Source organism: Leucoraja erinacea, chromosome 31 (assembly GCF_028641065.1).
Source record: "Leucoraja erinacea ecotype New England chromosome 31, Leri_hhj_1, whole genome shotgun sequence".
Taxonomy (NCBI): Eukaryota; Metazoa; Chordata; class Chondrichthyes; order Rajiformes; family Rajidae; genus Leucoraja; species Leucoraja erinaceus.
Window position 1 is genome coordinate 18,348,062 of NC_073407.1, and position 19,653 is coordinate 18,367,714.

At 44.5% G+C, this 19,653-nt stretch overlaps 1 protein-coding gene across 4 annotated transcripts in view; it reads right to left on the bottom strand.

Annotated features, from left to right (window-relative positions):
* LOC129712024 (torsin-1A-like) overlaps positions 1-19,653 on the bottom strand; it is a 49,764-nt gene that overhangs the window by 12,090 nt on the left and 18,021 nt on the right. For all 4 annotated transcript variants that reach the window (XR_008725981.1, XM_055660156.1, XM_055660157.1 and 1 more), the window contains 2 exons: positions 7,944-8,119; positions 6,237-6,364 (listed from right to left, as the gene is read on the bottom strand). Coding sequence is in view for 3 of the 4 variants with exons in the window: in XM_055660156.1 (XP_055516131.1) it covers positions 6,237-6,364; positions 7,944-8,119 (304 nt within the window). In the remaining variant the exon portion in view is untranslated. The remainder of the gene's footprint in view (positions 1-6,236; positions 6,365-7,943; positions 8,120-19,653) is intronic.

Here is a 19,653-nt window from a genome sequence, read left to right on the forward strand (position 1 = left end):
CTATTCCCTACTCACCTATTTATTTTTTGTTTCTTTTTACGTGAATCTACTAATAATATGACAATTTTCTGGATGAGTAAACTGTTATCTTCGATCTTTTCCCCATAGTTTTAGACACATCCATATTTGTCCTCCTTGCAGAATTTATTTCTGGGGGGAGTCTCCAAATATCCAAATATACAAGGGCGGAAGATTCTTCTAAGTTTTGATTTGTGCTCAGAACCGTAAAGCCTTGACAGAGCTTGATGATTCAGGCACACGTCAAACGCAGGACAATTTTTTTGGACTTGAAATAAGATCTCTGAAGAAAAAAAATTCAGAGGATGCACAAAGTCCTCAAAAGCATTTCAATACTCATGTTTTTGGCAAAATCTGTAATTATAAATATAAAACCTGTTATATATTATAAAACACTGGGCAGCGGGTTCAATGATTTTCAAAAATGAATTGATTTAAGTATTTGATGCAAAAGATGACTGAGGTCTGTGAAGGAAAAGTGTGTGGAAGAAACTGAAAAGAGAGATATTACAAGAGACATCATGAACACGATGGAATAAAAACAAGGCGCAACTCGGTAACATGATGGAATACTCCCTACTGGCCTTAAATCAGTGCAGCTCTTAATACCATCCATTACTAAATACTAATTTCCTCACTACCTGTATGTCCTATCTATACAATGCACAGCACTTGATTTGGCTGCTCCACTAACATTTTGGTGCAGAAGAGGTTTACCACAATTTTGCTTGCATTATAGAGGGTATTAGCTATAAGGTTGGACAAACTTGGATTATTTTCTCTGTAATGTAAGAGTTTGAAGGGGAACCTGACGAGGGTTGCCAACTGTCCCGTATTAGCCGGGACATCCCGTATATTGGGCTAAGTTGGTTTGTCCGCACTTGTCCCGTATTTGACTGCGACTACTCGGGTCAAGGGGACTGTTGGTTCGGAGCGCTGCGAATGGCCCCGTCTCACCCGTCCCGATGCAGTGCAGCCCATGGAGTGCAGCAGCAGTGCCTCGCTCGTGGCCCCGTCTGTCAGCAGCCCGGCCAGCTGTCCGACCTTCGGACCTTCGCTTATTCCTTCTCATGGCCGATCATCGGGTCATGAGTTGGATGGGGTGCAGGATGTTGCATACAACATCGCGTGGCCTGGATCAAAATCCGCAACTGGCCCGCCGGCTGGGATTTGTGTGCAGTCCAGCACCCGGGCCAACTCATCATTTACCCAGCCACGGCCGAGTCAGTCAACGAATTGATATTGGGAATTTGCCCCTAATTTTGACCTTTTGTCCCTTATTTGGGAGTGAGAAAGTTGGCAACCCTAGACCTAACCGAAGTATATGAAATTATGAGAGGCATAGATAAGGTGGACAGAACCTTTTTCTCAGGGTGGAAATGTCAAAGACTAGACGAAAGAGCTTTAAGGTGGGAAGATGGAACTGCTCCTCTGCACCTCAAAGACATGTGGGTAACTGCAGCATTACTTTCCTAATTTTGTATTCAATTACCCTTGTGACAAGGATCAACATATCTGTCTGTTCTCTACCTGTTCATGTGTCTGTCTAAATGGCTCTTAGACGACAAACCACCTGCACTGGTTTGTCAATGTCCAAGTGTGCCGGCTTAAGATGGTCCACAAAGACAGTCTCATGCCTGCCGCCCATGTTGATGACAAAAGTCGTGGTGCCGTGTTGCAGAACCTGGAAAGGTCCCTCATAAGGCCATTGCAGTGGTGTATGGTGAGAATCGCTGCGAAGGAAGACGTACCGGCAGTCCTGGAGGGCAGGTGGGACGTACGTGGTGGTGAGTCCATGGCGGGACGTTGAGACTGGAGAGAGCGCACCCACCATCTCCCAGAGGTGTGTCAGCCTGGTCGTGGGCGGTTCCTGATGTCGACGTGCCGCTGGGATGGTGGGCGCGCTCTCCCCAGTCCCAACGTGACGACTACGGCTCGCAGCACACGGAATGGGCTTTCGTAGTCCCGTTGTAATGGCTAGCGGTGAGCATCCCTGCAGATGAAGATATAGGCATACTGTTGTAACACCGTGGGCACATGCACTGCAGACGAACCATGCCTGGCAGTGGGAACTGGGGCCAACGTGCTCACCCTTTGTCGAAGGCTGGCCAGCAGCGCTGGAGCTGATGCGACTTGACCGCGGGCGGCAGGCAGAAAATCCCCAGGCACCCGCAGGGCCGAGCCGTACACGAGCTCGGCCGAGGAAGTAGCCAAATCCTCCTTCGATGCGGTGCATGTACCAAGGAGGACCCAGGGCAGTTGGTCCACCCAGTCTGTGCCCGTAAGTCGAGCTTTCAGCGCCGACGGAACCTTTCGACCAGCCCATTAGCCTGCGGATGGTAGGCAATCATATGGTGCAACTGGGCACCGTAGAGCTGGGCTAGGGCAGACCACAAGGAAGAGGTGAACTGGGCCCCCCGGTCGGTGGAAATGTCAGAGGGCACCCCGAACCTGGCGATCCGGTGGTGGATTGGTTCACGAGGTGGCCTGAGGCTATTCCGCTGTCGGACACCTCCGCCACGTCTTGTCCCCGGGCACTCGCGGCCAATTGGATAGCTAGGTTTGAGGTTCTGGCAGACATTTCCACCGACTGGGGGGCTCAGTTCACGTTCTCGTTGTGGGCTTCGCTGGCGAAGATATACGGGGCGCAGTTGCACCACATCTTCGCCTATCACCCTCAGGCAAATGGGCTCGTGGAGCGGTTCCACCGCCACTTGAAAGCGGTACTGAAGGCACGGCTCACAGGTCCGGACTGCGTCAACCAGTTGCCTCGGGTGCTCTTAGGCATCCGCACGGCCCCCAAAGCGAACTTGGATGCATCGTCCGCCGAGTTGGTCTGCGGCTCAGTTTTGCGGGTGACCAGGGATTTCCTCCCTGCATGGTTCGAGGGCAGCTGGAAGACATCCAGGCGGTGTTGGCGAGTCTCCGGCAGCTAGTGGGCGGCCTGGCTCCTGTGCCTACCTCGCGGCATGGGACAGCCCTGGTCCACGTGCCGCCAGAACATAAAAACTGCTTATTTGTTTTTGTCCGCAGGGATTTGCATCGGTCCGCACTGCATCGTGTCTACGATGGTTCGTTCTGGGTGTTGCGTCGCGACTTTCCAGTTGGACGCTGGGGGCCGGGAGATCGCCCCCGTCGCTCGGCTTAAACCGGCTCACCTGGATGTCTACAGCCCGGTAGTGGTGGCGTAGCCTCGACCTAGGGGCCGTCTGCTGGCCGATCCAGTGGCACCTGCTGTGCTTGTTCTCCCCGCACCTCTTGCTTCTGTTCCTCCCACACCGTCAAGGTCTCCTGGCTTTGTTCCGCCAGCCTCACCTGTACCGCCCGTCCCGTCTGTTGTTACCACGCGGGCCAGTCGTCGGGTCCACCCTCCTGCTCAGTTCCGTACCTCGGGTTCTGGGGGTGGGTCCTGTAGCGGCCCCTTGTGGTGGACTTGTTAATATCGAACCCTCGCGATTGGCTGGTACGGTCACATGAGCGCGGGAGCTTCTTCGATTTTTTCTGTAACCGTTCATTCTAGCGTCACACGAATAGATTACACATCGTTAAAATTTGGCTGTCTATCTCGACTCGGGTGACTACTTTGTTTGCACACCTTAACATCTCGACTAGCCAAAGTAGAATAATTAATTCTGAAGTGTATCGACACAACCTGTCTGCTCAAGGTCAAACAAATGTCTCAAAACTCATTGGCCGGCGGTTCATTTTACGGCAAGACAATGATCCCAAACATACTGCTAAAGCAACAAAGGAGTTTTTCACAGCTAAAAAATTCTTGAGTGGCCAAGTCAATCACCCGATCTGAACCCAATTGAGCATGACTTTTATATGCTGAAGAGAAAGCTGAAGGGGAATAGCCCCCAGAACAAGAATAAGCTAAAGATGGCTGCAATACAGGCCTGGCAGAGCATCACCAGAGAAGATACCCAGCAACTGGTGATGTCCATGAATCGCAGACTTCAAACAGCCATTGCATAAAAAAAAGTAAATGCAACAAAATACACAACATGACTACTTTCATTTACATGACATTGCTGTGTCCCAAACATTATGGTGCCATGAAATGGGGAGACTATGTATAAGCACTGCTGTAATTTCTACATGGTGAAACCAAAATGTGTAAAAATGGCCTTTATTAAAATGTGACAATGTGCACTTGAATCACATGTGATTTTTTCTATTACAAATCTCAAATTGTGGAGTACAGAGGCAAATAAATAAATGATGGGTCTTTATAAACTAATGTATTCTTGTTTTACAGCGCACTGTAAATATATAATGTTCCACCACCCCAGCACCAGTCATTTTAGATTAAATTACTTTAGAAATGCAATTCACAAAACAAATCCAATTGAAAAGAATCTGATAAAATAACATGTATTTTCACATGGTGACATTTAAAAAAATAAAATAAAACCTTTATACAGTGGAAAAAATAAAGCTAAAAATATCAGACTTTTCATGTTTTACCAAGTAACATGTGTTTATTTTAATCATGAGCCTGTCACATAAGGGACACTATAACAAAGATTATTCTAGTATCTGTATGAAATATTTTGTATAGTAAAAGTAATTGCTAAAACAGACACTATTTGCCTTCTTAGGAAACGTATCCATCTTAACTGGCTTTAGTTAAAAACAAATATATCCACTTTACATGATTTGACCTGTAAAAATGTTGACACAAAAATATCAGTACAAAACAAGAAAATTGTTGAACAAAAAGTCCATGTTGGATATGCTTTTTCACATTTGCTACAAAGGAGAAATTGAGTACCTTGTGCATGAATGGATTGTTGTGTGCATTGCAACATAAATTAGTTTCTTCTCGTTGTCATTTCTTTAAGTGGGACGGTGGGATTAAACTTGAACATAATATAGTGCTGATTTCTTTGCATGGTTCCTTCGTCAAGAGCATTTACTCAATTTTAAATGGCCAAAAAAATTTATTTTCAAAGAAGTGCAGTGGCTCAATCTATGCAACCTGTCAAGCTATGCAATCATTTTCAACTAATTACTTCCCTACTGTATGTATGTAAACATGTGTGAAATTCTCAATCTTTAAATAGCAGCTTAAAATCACTACAGGAACAAACTGGCAAATTGAGATAGATTCAAATAGCGCAATCCCCAGGTAAATCCATCAACTGCAGCAATCAATTATCCCATTCTTTTTTTTATTATTAAAAAAGTGTCCAGTGTCAAAAAGCAAAATATATTCAATTTAAAAAACACACACATTCTACAAGTAAAAATCCACCTTGGTGGCTACGGTTTTGCAGCCTTTGACTGAATAGATCTTTTCATTTTCTGGAAAGTGTAATTTAATCAGCTCTGCTATAGGATCTTTGCCTGAGACTACAAGAAGAAAAGGCAATCCGCCAGTGTTGTAACCTTTGATGGAAAACAAATAAAACTGTAGATGCTGAAATCTGAAACAAAAGCAGAGATGCTAGAAGAACTCAAGCATTATCTGTGGAAAGATAAACCAGTCAACATTTCCAGTCAGTGATCCTTCCTCAGAAGAACTTTCAGCACTTTGATTACCCTCAAGTAGTCAATACTGGAAAGCACATAAATGCAAACTGCAAGCATGTCAGAATAGAATTGGATGCATGCAGCTCCCAAACCTGTCAAACCTGTCAAACCTGTATAAGGAATGCCATAGATGTGCACTGGTAACTAGAATACTCATGGAAAAATATATGAACAGATAAACAAAGGCACAAAGTCCAAAAACGTCTAGAATAGCCTTCATGAAATTGACAAGGATGTTTAGTTTAGTTTAGAAATACAGCATGGAAACAGTCCTTTTGGCCCAGCCAGTCCACGCCGACCAACGCTCACCCATACACCAGTTCTATCCCACACACTAGGAACAATTTACAGAAACCAATTAACCTACAAGCCTGCACCTCTTTGGAATGGGGGAGGAAACCAACACCGTCACAGGGAGGATGTACAAACTCCATACACACAGCACCCGTAGTCAGGATCAAACCCAGGTCTCTGGCACTGTACGGCAGCAATTTTACTGCTGCGCCACTGTGCCGTCACAATGGTTGTACAAATTTCCAATTGGGGAGCATATTTTGTTCCAGTGTTCTTCATTGCACATTCCTCATTTTAAGCAAAAAAGTATATATTAATCAAATTGTACAAAGGAGATTCGAAGTGCAGTTCATTTCAAACTGCCAAAATTTAGCATACATACTTACTGTTTTTGTTATTGAAGACTCCGATAGACAGTTTACTTTCAAGATCTTTCAATTGAATTTCCTCCCTTTTGCTTCCTCTGCGCCAAAAGTCCAGTGCAATCTCAGTAATCTTCTCTCCACCAGCATTGCTGTTCACAACAAACAATAGTGATATATAACAAAGAACCAAACACTAGCTGGCAAAGGCTTAAGGTGAGAGGGGAGAGATTTATGGGGCAAATTTTTCACTTGGAGTATAGTCTGTGTCTGGGATTAGCTGCCAGAGGAAGCTGTAGAAGTGTAAACAATGATGCCTTTTAAAAGACATTTGGACATTTATATGGATAGGAAGGTTTCTGAGGGCTACAGGCCAAATGCAGGCCAACAGGACCAGGCCTGTATACCAACTTTGGTCAACTTAGACATGGTGGACCAAAAGGCCAGTTTCATGCTGTACAGATCTATGACAAGTCACAAAGGGTATCCTCTGGAGCTTGCAGGCTTTAATACACCTCAACTCAACAAAACATAACTACCCCATCCTTCTCAAGCATTTCTACATCATGAGGCTCCAGAGAATTTATCATGAAATCTCTGATGGCATCTCACTGTAGTACTGATGAAGTGATGGAACAGTTGGAGATGTCTTCTTTAAAATAAAATGTTAAATATGTCCTCCAAGCTGATTGTCGAATATTCTATTGTGTTATTTTGCAGAAGACCAGGGAGGCTCCCTCCCGTGTCCTGACCAATACAAATCCCACAATCAATTTCAGGCACAGAAATTATCTGACTAATTATCAAATGTGTTTGTGGCAGCTGTTGTGCTCAGATCAGCTGGCCTGCTTCCTATGGGCAGCACAGTGGCATAGATATGAGAGCTCCTGCTTCAGTGCCAGTTGCCCAAGTTCAAATTTGATTGGATGCTGACTGTGTGGAGCTTACATTCTTTCCTGTGACAACGAGTTTCTCACTGGGGTCTCAAATATTCTCTCACATCCCAAAAATGTGCTGCATGGTTGGTTAATTAGCCTTGCTGGTTGGGTGGTAGAACCTGGAGGGAATTAATGAGAGTGTAGGTGAATAAGGAAAATTAGTGGGGAGGGAAATGGAACAGTTCTGACTGGTCATAGGTTCAATAGGTTAAAATAAACTCCTTCCATTAGGAAATATGGAAATGACCACTTCCAAGGTATTTCATCGACTGTATAGTATTCTGGTCAGTATTATATAACAAGATATTACATGAATGCAAGTTAATTCTTATTCTTTAAGAATGCTTGTTTGGTGTTAAGGGGTTATGGGAAGAAGGCAGGAGAATGGGATTGAGAGGCAAAGATAGATCAGCCATGATTGAATGGCAGAGTAGACTTGATGGGCTGAATGGCCTAATTCTGCTCCTAGAACTTATGAACAAACACAAATATAGGTCTTGAGGTTTAAATTGAACATCATGTAACATGGCATGCTTCAGTTGTTGCTCAGCTCTTAGACCACTGCTTGCTTTGTTGTCTGTTGTTCTACAATGACTGATCCTGCATTACATTTATTCCCTCCATTATAATTTCAATAGCATTTACAATATATTACAAAGCCTTCAGTAAATGTGCAATAATTGTCAATAAAATAATGTACCCAATTACATTTCTATTTCAAATTTAATATTTTTATTTCTTAAAGTTGATGATAGACTTTGTTCATGTGATTCACTATAAATATATCTTTTACCTCAGAAAAATGAAAATCGCCTTCCGGTACACCACTCCATCAATGTTATCATAGTGCTCCAAATAAGGCTTAATGGCATCAATAAGGCCTGCTTGCATCTTGTCCATTTCATCAAAAATGAACATGGACCTGGCACACGTGGACACATTGCCACGGATCCATTTCTGTAGCTGCTCCTAAGGATAGACATTTATTTTGTATGAAATATATTCATAGAAGCAACAACTCTTCACTCCACCACCACAAATCCCCAAACACACCTATTCTCAACACAAACACTGTTTCATACGGCATCACTGAGATGATTATATATTATCCCCAAGTTAGGGTTGATTGATATTACAGGACTTTGCCTCATTGTGGCAAGAACAAAAGTCACTATAAATAATTGGTTGGCTGCTGAAGACGAGTAAACTTGACACTTGATATGCACGTATTGTTATGTAGCTGTCAGGTGAAGCAAGACATTTAAGCACAGAAGAGGGTTAGATTGGTCGATTCTGCCTGAAAAAAATATCATCTCTACTTGGATCACCACTCCCACATCTAGAATGTCTCAAATACATGTTTATGCTTATTACTACCAAACATTTGGATATTGCTGCTTCTTATAAGCATCTCTGTTGTCGTTGATGCCATTTCCGTGAAGAGACTAAAGAACAATTTATTCCACAAATCCTTTAGCTGTGGGACAACCATTTTTAAGGATGTAAATACAGTATCAAGGAGATACTGGTACGGTGATACTGAAGAGCGCACGCACCTTCTCCCAGAGGCGTGTCAGCCTGGTCGTAGGCGGTTCCTGATGTCCACGTGCCGCCGGGATGGTGGGCGTGCTCTCTCCAGTCCCAACGTCCCGCCACGGACTCACCGCCACGTACGTCCCACCTGCGCTCCTGGACTGCCAGTACGTCTTCCTTCGCAGCGATTCCCACCATACACCACAGCAAAGGCCTTATGAGGGACCATTCCAAGTTCTGCAACACGGAACCACGACTTTTGTCATCAACATGGGCGGCAGGCATGAGACTGTCTCTGTGGACTGTCTTAAGTCCCCTGGGACCGTAAGCAGGGCGCTGTACACCAGCTCTGCCGAGGAAATTGCCAGGTCCTTTTTTGGAGCAGTGCGTATGCCCAGCAGGACCCACAGCAACTCGTCCATCCAGTCCGGGCCCGTGAACTGTGCCGTTAGAGATGCCTTCAGGTGCCGGTGGAAACGCTCCACTAGGCTGTTTGCTTGCGGGTGATAGGCCGTACTGTGGTTCTGCTGAGCACCAAGCAGCCGGGACATTGCTAACCACAACTCGGAGATGAACTGCGCACCTCTGTTGGAGATGTCCACCAGCACACCAAAGCGGGCGATCCAGTGAGCAGCACGTGCACACATCGTAGTGGAAGTTCCCGAGTGCAGGACGGCTTCCAACGGTTCGATACCAAAATGGCTCAGGCTGCCACAACATATAGACTTGGCCAATAAAATTTGGTGGAGGATGATTTCCTGGAATGTATACGGGATGGTTTTTTAATCCAATATGTAGAAGAACCGACTAGAGGACAGGCCATCCCAGACTGGGTATTGTTGAATGAGGAAGGATTAGTTAACGATCTTGTTGTGCAAAGCTCCTTGGGCAACAGTGGCCATAATATGGTTGAATTCTACATTAGGATGGAAAGTAACACGGTTAATTCAGAGACAGGGTCTTGAACTTAAAAAAAGGAGACTTTGAAGGTATGAAACAGGAATTGGCTAGGATATACTGGCAAATTATACTTAAAGATTTAAAGACCACATGGATGTACTACAAAAATTGTTCATCCCTGTCTGGCGAAAAAATAAAATGGGGAATGCGGCTCAAGGGTCCAAGGGAAAAGGCATATAAATTAGCCAGAGGAAGCAGCAAACCGGAGGATTGAGAGAAATTTACTCAACAGAGGAGGACAAAGGGATTAAGTAAGAGGGGGAAGAAAGAGCATGAAAGAAAACTTGCGGGGAATATAAAAACTGACTCTAAAAGTTTCTTTAGATACAGTGGCTTGCAAAAGTATTCATACCCCTTGAACTTTTCCACATTTTGTCACGTAAATGTATTTTATTGGGATTTTATGTGATAGACCAACACAAAGTAGCACATAATTGTGAAGTGGAAGGAAAATGATACATGGTTTTCAAATTTTTTTACAAATAAAAAACTGAAAAGTGCGGCGTGCAAAAGTATTCAGCCCCCTTTATTCTGATACCCCTAAATAAAATCCAGTGCAACCAATTGCCTTCAGAAGTCACCTAATTAGTAAATAGTGTCCTCTTGTGTGTAATCTAATCTCAGTATAAATACAGCTGTTCTGTGAAGGCCTCAGAGGTTTGTTAGAGAACATTAGTGAACAAACAGCATCATGAAGCCCAAGGAACACACCAGACAGGTCAGGGATAAAGTTGTGGAGAAGTTTATAGCAGGGTTAGGTTATAAAAAAATATCCCAAGCTTTGAACATCTCACGGAGCACTGTTCAATCCATCATCCGAAAATGGAAAGAGTATGGCACAACTGCAAACCTACCAAGACATGGCCGTCCACCTAAACTGAGAGGCCGGGCAAGGAGAGCATTGATCAGAGAAGCAGCCAGCACGAAATGGCGATAAAAATTCACCATGCCAATAAACTCCTGTAGCCCCTTCACGGAGAGCGGCCGGGAGAACTGCCGGATAGTCTCGACCTGGCAAGAGAATATTTTTGTTTAGCATCTGTTTTGCAGCATTATTTTTCCTTTTGGATAGGATGACCCCTTTAAACTGAAGACGGGAGGTATGATTGATATGAAGATCCTGAAGGACCGAAAACGAGAAAAGTGAGGAATCTGAAAAGCCATTTATTTGTTCATTTAATTATTATACACAATAATATAGCCCAGCCGTCAGCCTTTCAGCCCGTGCTCCTTCGACATGGTGTTTTAAAATAAAGCTATACTTGAGGCCCAAATAAAGCCTGTTGCAGCTTTTGGACTAAATAGCAATCATGTAACTATATGCTTTGTCACACCCACCAGTACGGTTATGCTGTTTCTGTGGTATAGAAGAATATGATGTAGCTTTACTGTTTTTATTTTCCATTCATTCACCCAAATGACAAAAATGCAAAGTACATAAAACAGAAGTTTTGTTCATTTAAGATGTGTCTGAAAAAGGAACGAACTACATGGACTAAAACTCCTATAATCTGCTATCTGCATGTTTGGAAATTACTATAGCCTAGAATTTGGCTCACCTGATTATGTTTGCTGTATGCCCTTTATACTGGCCAGGGTCCCATTTTGACACACTCCATTCAAACTTGCCTGCTTCATTAGAAAAATTATTATTTTACAGTGGCAAGCTTTTTCTTGTAATGAAGGTGAATTAGAGAAATGTTGATGTACTAATAGGAGCAATACCCAACCGTCCAAAAAAATGTGCCAGTTCTGCACCACAGTGTCGAAGGTGCTGAATTATTGGAGTTTACTGTAATGTGAAGGGCAGAAGGCAGTGAAGTACAACTCGTGCCTCCTGTGCCACCTGGCAAGCTGGTGTGAGGTGCCTTAGTATAATTTAGACTTGACGCCTCTTTTCTCTCCTACCCCTTCCCCACCACATCTATCCTTATACCTCCATTCATAGAACAGTACCGCATGGGAACAGACCTTTCAGTCCAGGTCGAACATGACACCAAGTTAAAGTGATCTCTCTCTTGCCTACATGTGATCCATATCTTGCCATACCCTGCATATCCATATGTCTATCCAAAAGCCTCTTAAATGCTATTATTGTATCTACCTGCACCACAACCCTGGCAGTGCATTCCAGGCACCCACCAATATGGGGAAAAGCAACTTGTCCTGCACATCTCTCTTAACTTCTGCTCCCCTCACCTTAAACCTACAATCTTTGACATTTTCACCCTGGTGGGAAAAGGACTCCATCTATCTTATCTAGCCCTCCCATAATTTTTTATAACCTCTATCAGGTCTCCCCTCAGCCTCCAACACTCCAGAGAAAATAATCTTATAGCTACCTCCCTGCCTTTAACCTGTCTGAAAGCACTTGGCCTATTTTCTGCATTCTTCTGCAACTTTGGGAAAGTGTTAAGAATGAAATGCAATCTATCAGCCCTCAGTTGCAGGCATTGTGATGATCATTATAAACTCTCCAATCTTGCAATTGTGCCTCCTCATCCTCTTGCGCTCAATGGAATTGAGACCCAGCCTACTCAACCTCTCCCTTTTACTCACACCCTCTAATCCTGGCAAAATCCTTGTAAATCTTTTCTGAACCCTTTCAAGCTTGACAATACCTTTCTTATAACATCCTCCCACGTTAGGCAGAGGTTCACTTGCAACTCCTCCAACCTCATCTACTGTATCTGTTGTTCCAGGTGTGGACTCAACTGCATCCACGAGACCAAACGTAAACTGGGCGATTGTTTCTCTGAATATCTTTGCTCAGTCCGCCTGGACCTACCTGATCTCCTGGTTGCCAAACACTTTAATTCCTCTTCCCATTCCCACACTGACCTTTCTGGCCTGGGCCCCCCTCCATTGTCGAGTGAGACTAAATGCAAATTGGAGGAACAGTACCTCATATTTCGCTGGGGCAGCTTACAACCCAGTGGTATATTGATTTCTCTATCTACAAGTAACCCTTGCATCCCCCCCTCTCTTCATCCCTTCCCTCACCCAAGTCGGACTAGTGTCGAAGTCGTCTTGTTGAGTCTTATTGTCTGTAATTCGTTTTCACCTATCTCACAGCAAACAATGACGTTTCCTTTATCATCATTATTTTTTGTATATCTTTCATTGTTCTACGTTTCTCTATATCACCGTCTATATCCCTTGTTTCCTTTTCCCCCGACTCTCAGTCTGAAGAAGGGTCTTGACCCAAAATGTCACCTATTCCATTTCTCCAGAGATGCTGTCTGACCCACTGAGTTACTCCAGCGTTTTGTGTCTACTATTTATGAAATTTGAATTGTTGGATGTGAAGCAGAAGCAAGCACAAACATTTGTTTTTAAACATGGTGCTTGTGACTGTGATTTCAAACACTATTCCTGGTACTAAGGTTCACCTTTACACATACAATTTTTCTACAACTGAAAATCTGAGATTCATATTAACCTCTTTAGCCGTTTTGCAGAGTTTAAGATAACGTTTGTTCAGAAATTAATACACTTCTCTCTTTTCATATTACTGATATCAACAGACTGAATCTTTTATCTGGTTTTACTGCAAAAATATTAGGTTACAACAGTTATTTCCTCACCAACCGGCCCCAGACTGTGAGACTCGGCCCCCACCTCTCCTCCACTCGCAGGTTGAGTACCGGCTCCCCACAGGGCTGTGTGCTAAGCCCCCTCTTATACTGTCTCTACACCTACGACTGTAGTCCGGCCCACAACAACAACCGCATCGTCAAATTTGCTGACGACATTACTGTAGTCGGACTTATTTCAAAGGGAGACGAGGCAGCCTACAGAGAGGAAGTCCTGAAGTTGACAACCTGGTGCTCAGAAAACAATCTGGCTCTGAACACCAGGAAAACAAAAGAGCTCATTGTCGACTTCAGGAGGCACAGCACCGACTTAGTCCCCCTACATATCAACGGCGAGTGTGTGGAGAGGGTCAACACCTTCCGGTTTCTCGGCGTCCATATCGCTGCTGATATCTCCTGGACAGACAACACGACAGCAGTCATCAAGAAGGCTCAGCAGCGGCTGCACTTCCTGAGGGTCCTCAGGAAGCACAACCTGGACTCTAACCTGCTGCTGACCTTCTACCGCTCGTCCATCGAGAGCCTGCTGACATACTGCATTACAGCATGGTATGGCGGCTGCACCATGGCAGACAGGGAGAGGCTTCAGAGGGTAACTAGGACAGCGCAGAAGATCATTGGTTGCCCTTTCCCCTCCCTGATGGACATCTACACCTCCCGCTGCCTTAGCAGGGCAAAGAAGATCATCAAAGACAGCTCCCATCCTGCGTTTGGACTGTTCGACCTGCTGCCCTCTGGAAGGCGCTATAGGTGCATCAAATCCAGGACAAATAGACTCAGAAATAGTTGCTTTCCGAGAATTATAACTACTCTTAATTCAAATTCACACATGCACTGACTCCACTGCCCAACACCCAGACTTCCATCTGTATATATGTATATATGTATGTAGCGCCGCAGAATTGTGCACCTATCCCCCCCCCCCCCAATCTCCCTTCTGTTTTTGTTTTTCTGTTTCTTGTTTTTTGTGCTAAATTGTATGTATGCACTGAGTACGAGCAGCTTTCAGTTTCACTGTACATGTATAGTGACAATAAATGGCATATCTATATCTATCTTATGTATAGCTTTTCCACATTTATTATAATGCCCGCTGACTTTAAATGATTGTAATTAACAGATATAAATATATTCAACAATTTTGTCCTTTTTCTACAGTCATAACTTAATTTCATAATTTAAATAGGAACTGAGTTTATTTTTATCCTGTGCTAATGGACCTCAAATCTCACTCCTAAATCTATGGTCATTCTAAATATTATTGTTATTACATTTAACCTTTGCATTAAAACTTTTATGTAGAAAAAAACAATTAGATTTATTATGAAACCTACAACTGTTTCCATGCTGCATTTTTGGTAAAGTAAAGCAACATGTTAAAACTGATCTTAAATCTTCTCTTTCTATAGTGAGATTTGAACCCACGATTTTTTGATTCACTGGTGCCACAAACTATGCCAAAGGTTGACACCATGAATGAGATACAAATGGGCGAGCCCAAAGGTTAATGGAATGATGTTCACTTTGTTGCCCTCCATAATGTTTGGGACAAAGACCCATAAGTTATTTATTTGCCTCTGTACTCCACAATTTGAGATTTGTAATAGAAAAACATCACATGTGGTTAAAGTGCACATCGTCAAATTTTATTAAAAGCCATTTTATACATTTTGGTTTCGCCATGTAGAAATTACAGCTGTGTTTATCCTTAGTCCCCCACCCCCACCCCCCCCCCCCCCCACATTTCAGGGCACCATAACGTTTGGGACACATGGCTTCACAGGTGTTTGTAATTACTCAGGTGTGTGCTTAATTGCCTCCTTCATGCAGGTATAAGAGAGCTTCAGCACCTAATCTTTCCTCCAGTCTTTCCATCACCTCTGGAAAATTTTATTGCTGTTTATCAACATGAGGACCAAAGTTGTGCCAATGAAAGTCAAAGAAGCCATTATGAGACTGAGAAACACGAATACAACTGTTAGAGACATCAGCCAAACCGTCCGCAGAAGACTTCATGAACAGAAATACAGAGGCTACACTGCAAGTTGCAAACCACTGGTTAGCCGCAAAAATAGGATGGCCAGGTTACAGTTTGCCAAGAAGTACTTAATAGAGCAACCACAGTTCTGGAAAAAGGTCTTGTGGACAGATGAGACAAAGATTAACTTATATCAGACTGATGGCAAGAGCAAAGTACGAGAAGGAACTGCCCAAGATCCAAAGCATACCACCTCATCTGTGAACCACGGTGGTGGGAGTGTTTTGGCCTGGGCATGTATGGCTGCTGAAGGTACTGGCTCACTTATCTTCACTGATGATACAACTGATGATGGTAGTAGTGTAGCGGCCCCTAGTGGTGGCCTTGTTACTATAGAACCCTCGCGATTGGCTGGCGCGGTCACATGAGCGCGGGGGTTTCTTTGCGGATTTTTTTTGTAACCGTTCATTCTAGCGCCACGGGAATAGAATACACATCGTTAAAATTTGGCTGTCTAACTCGACTCGGGTGACTACTTTGTTTGCGTTTCAAAATAAAGAATTTTTGCACACCTTAACGTCTCGACTCGTCAAAGTAGAATAATAAATTCTGAAGTGTATCGACATAACCTGTCTGCTCAAGTTCAAACAAATGTCTCAAAACTCATTGGCCGGCGGGTCATTCTACAGCAAGACAATGATCCCAAACATACTGCTAAAGCACCAAAGGAGATTTTCACAGCTAAAAATTCATTCATGAGTGGCCAAGTCAATCACCCGATCTGAACCCAATTGAGCATGACTTTTATATGCTGAAGAGAAAGCTGAAGTGCACTTTTACCCAGAACAAGGATAAGCTAATGATGGCTCCAATACAGGCCTTATACATGTTTGGCAGGCTCATGTTGGGAGCTGCATGCATCTAATTCTATTCTGACATGCTTGCTAAAAAGCATTTATGTGCTTTTTATTTGATTTGATTTTTTTTTTTTAATTCTCCAGTGTCGAAAAGCAAAATATATTCAATTAAAAACACACACATTCTACAAGTAATAATGCACCCTGGCGGCTACGGTTTTGCAGCCTTTGTCTGGATAGATCTTTTCATGTTCTGGAAGGTATGTCATTTCATCAGTTATAGCAGTAATAATTTTCTCATCCGCCTGATAACCCCTGGCTACCAGTTCTTCCTTGATACACAACTTGACATGTTTATATTCCAGAGGAAGTAAAGGGACAAAGTAGCCAATCACATTACAATCAATGAGGCTGGTGTGCCAGAATCCACCTATCCAATTAAACAAAAGTACGTTAGTATACAAAGATCACATCAGGCAAAGTGTCAAAATCATACAGCCCAGGGCTGCCAACATTGGGTGAGAGTTGGGAGTGAGAAATTGTGAGAGACCAAGCCCGAGGGAGCATAGCGACGGGGGGTGGGGGTGGGGAGTGGGCGGAGGGTGTCCCTCTCCCATTGGTACGGAACATTTGCATTTTTCAGCTTGAAATTGTGCAATATGGTGCATACTGTAGTGAGTCTTTTAACTTACACTTGAATGCAATATATGCTTTAAATTGGATTGGAGCGTTTTTGAAAGGGGGAAGCTGTGTGATCACTGGCCTTGGGGGATTCCCGGTGAAGGAATGGAACAACCGAGTGTGGAGCGGGTGTGGAAGAAGGGTGTCCCTCCTCCCAGGGTAGGAACTTGTTGGAATTTGATGTATTAAAATCATGTTTTAGTGCACTGTAGAAGTATGATTTCAAAGTTTTTTGTATGAAGTATTTTTAAGAGGTAACTTTATCCACACAAAGGGTGATGGGTGTATGGAACAAGCTGCCAGAGGAGGTAGTTGATGCAAAGACCATCCCAACATTTAAGAAAAAGTTAGACTGATACATAGATAGGACAGGTTTGGAGGTATAGACCAAAAGCAGGTAGCGTAGCTGGGAGCGTAGGCGGGTGTGGGCAAGTTGCGCCGAAGGGCCTGTTTTCACACTGTATCACTCTATGACTACATTATACCTCCACCATGCATGAATGCTTCAAAATCAAGTGATTGAGTTTTATTGCCATATGCTCAAGCATAGAAACATAAAAAATAGGTGCAGGAATAGGCCATCGGCCCTTCGAGCCAGCACTGCCGTTCAATATGATCATGGCTATTCATCTAAAATCAGTACCTCTTTCCTGTTTTTTCCCCATATCACTTGATGTCGTTAGCCCCAAGAACTAAATGTATCTCTCTCTTGAAAACATCCAGTCTATTGGCCTGCACTGCCTTTTGTGGCAGAGAATTCCACAAATTCACAACTCTCTGCGTGAAGAAAGTTTGTTCTCATCTCAGTCCTAACTGCCCCCCCTTTATTCTTAAACTGTGACCCATGGTTCTGAACACCACCAACATCGGGAACATTTTTCCTGCAGTTACAGCAAGTGAAAATCTAGCAGGCAAGCAGGATGCTTTCACCAACCACCCCCATTTGAAGTCCACTATCTTCCACCGTATCTACCCAGTGCTTGGTACTTACTTCCAGCAGCCCCTGGTTGTCCTCCAGGATGCACCGAGCCACAGCCTGATCCATGCCGGTCACCTGGGCGAATTCGCAGAGACTCTCACGGCAGCGGGGCAACGCTTCGATGCCTCCGACGGCCCGGGACTCTTGCACTGAGGCTGCTCCATGGCCGGAGCTGCAGTGAGCAACTCGCCAGCCCTGGAAACACCCACCAGCCCCGCTCCCCATCCGCATCTGTCCCCGCCCCTGCTTCTGCTTCCAATACCTGCGGCCATGCAGTTGATATGAGTGTTGAAATTTTCGTTGATCACAGAATTTCTCACAACAGAGCGAGAGAAATTTGTGATCAGCGTGAGAAGTTGGTGAAATGCTTGATTCTCACGCTCAATGCATGGGAGTTGGCAGCCCTGCCTCTCTATCCCCTTCTCCCTCTCCCCCTCTCTCTCCCCTCTGTCCCCCTCTCCTCTCTCTCCACCTCTCTTTCTCTCTCCCCTCTCTCTCCCTCCCACCTCACACATCCCTCTCTCTCTCTTCAGCTCTCTCTCCTCTCAACCCCCCTCTCTCCGTCTCTCCTCTCACCCCCATTTCTTCCTCCCACCTCAATCTCCCCCTAGCTCTCTCTCCCCTCTCATTTTCTCCTCTGTCTCTATTTCCTATTTCTCTTTGCCCCCCATCTCTCTCTTTCCTCCGTTTCTCTTTCCCCCTTTCTCTTTTACCACCCCTCTCTCTTCCCCCTCTCCCATTCTCTCCTCCCTCTCTCTTCCCTCTCACCCCTCCGTCTCTTCCCCTCCTCTCCACCTCACTCTCCCCCTTTATCCCCCCCCCTACCTCTCCCCTCTCTCCCCTCTCCCCCCCCCCACCTCTTCTCTCTCTCTCCATTCACCCCCCCCCCCCCTCTGTCACTCCTTCTCTCTCCTCCTCTCACCCCCTCTCTCTCTCTCCCTCCTGTCTCCTTCCCCTCTCTCTCTCCACCTCCCTTTGGCACAGACTCTCGCGGCAGCGGCGCAACGCTTCAGACGCCTCCGACGGCCCGGGACGTGCGCTGCTCCATGGCCGGAACTGCAGCTAGCGACTCACCAACCCTGCAAACACTCGACAGCCCCGCACACACTCGCAGCCCCGCACACACTCGCCAGTCCCGGCTACCCACATCTGTTCCCGCAGCTGGTTCTGCTCCCATCCCTCCCACAGCCCCGGCTCTCCAACACCCGTGGACCATGCAGTTTATCCGAGTTTTGACATTTTCGTTGATCACAGAATTTCTCACCACAGAGCGTGAGAAATTTCTGATCAGCGTGAGAGTTTGCTTGAGGGCGTGATTCTCACGCTCAAAGCGTGATAATTGGCAGCCCTGCAGCCATTCATATCTGAGCTCCGGTTATGTACCAATTCAATTTGCATGGTTTTAAAATTCTTCATTGCCCTAAACACATCACAATCTACGTAGTCTTGACCAAACCATAAATCCGTCAGGATCTCTAAAGATCATCAGCTCTGGTCTTGCATAATCAATCCACCGTTTGTTCAGCTACCAGCATTCTCCAGTTCCTTCCCTTAACGTCTGCCTTTAAGATGCTTCATTGACCAATCATTTGGTCACCTGTGCTATTACCATTATGTGACTCAGTTTCAAACTTTTATTGGATAGCAATTTTTATAGAAGTGAAGCCTTTCCAATATTTTACAAGCTTCAAGCTCCTGCTGCACTGAATTAGCCTTCAACCAAACATTGTGGAAACTTAGCAATAAATGTCTGTGCTCCTGAGACTACAAGAAGAAAAGGCAATCCGCCAGTGCAGTTACCTTAGATGGAAAACAAATACATCTGTAGATGTTGAAATCTGAAACAAAAGTAGAGATGCTAGAAGAACTCAAGCATTATCTGTGGAAAGATAAATCAGTCAATCAATCCAGTCAGTGAT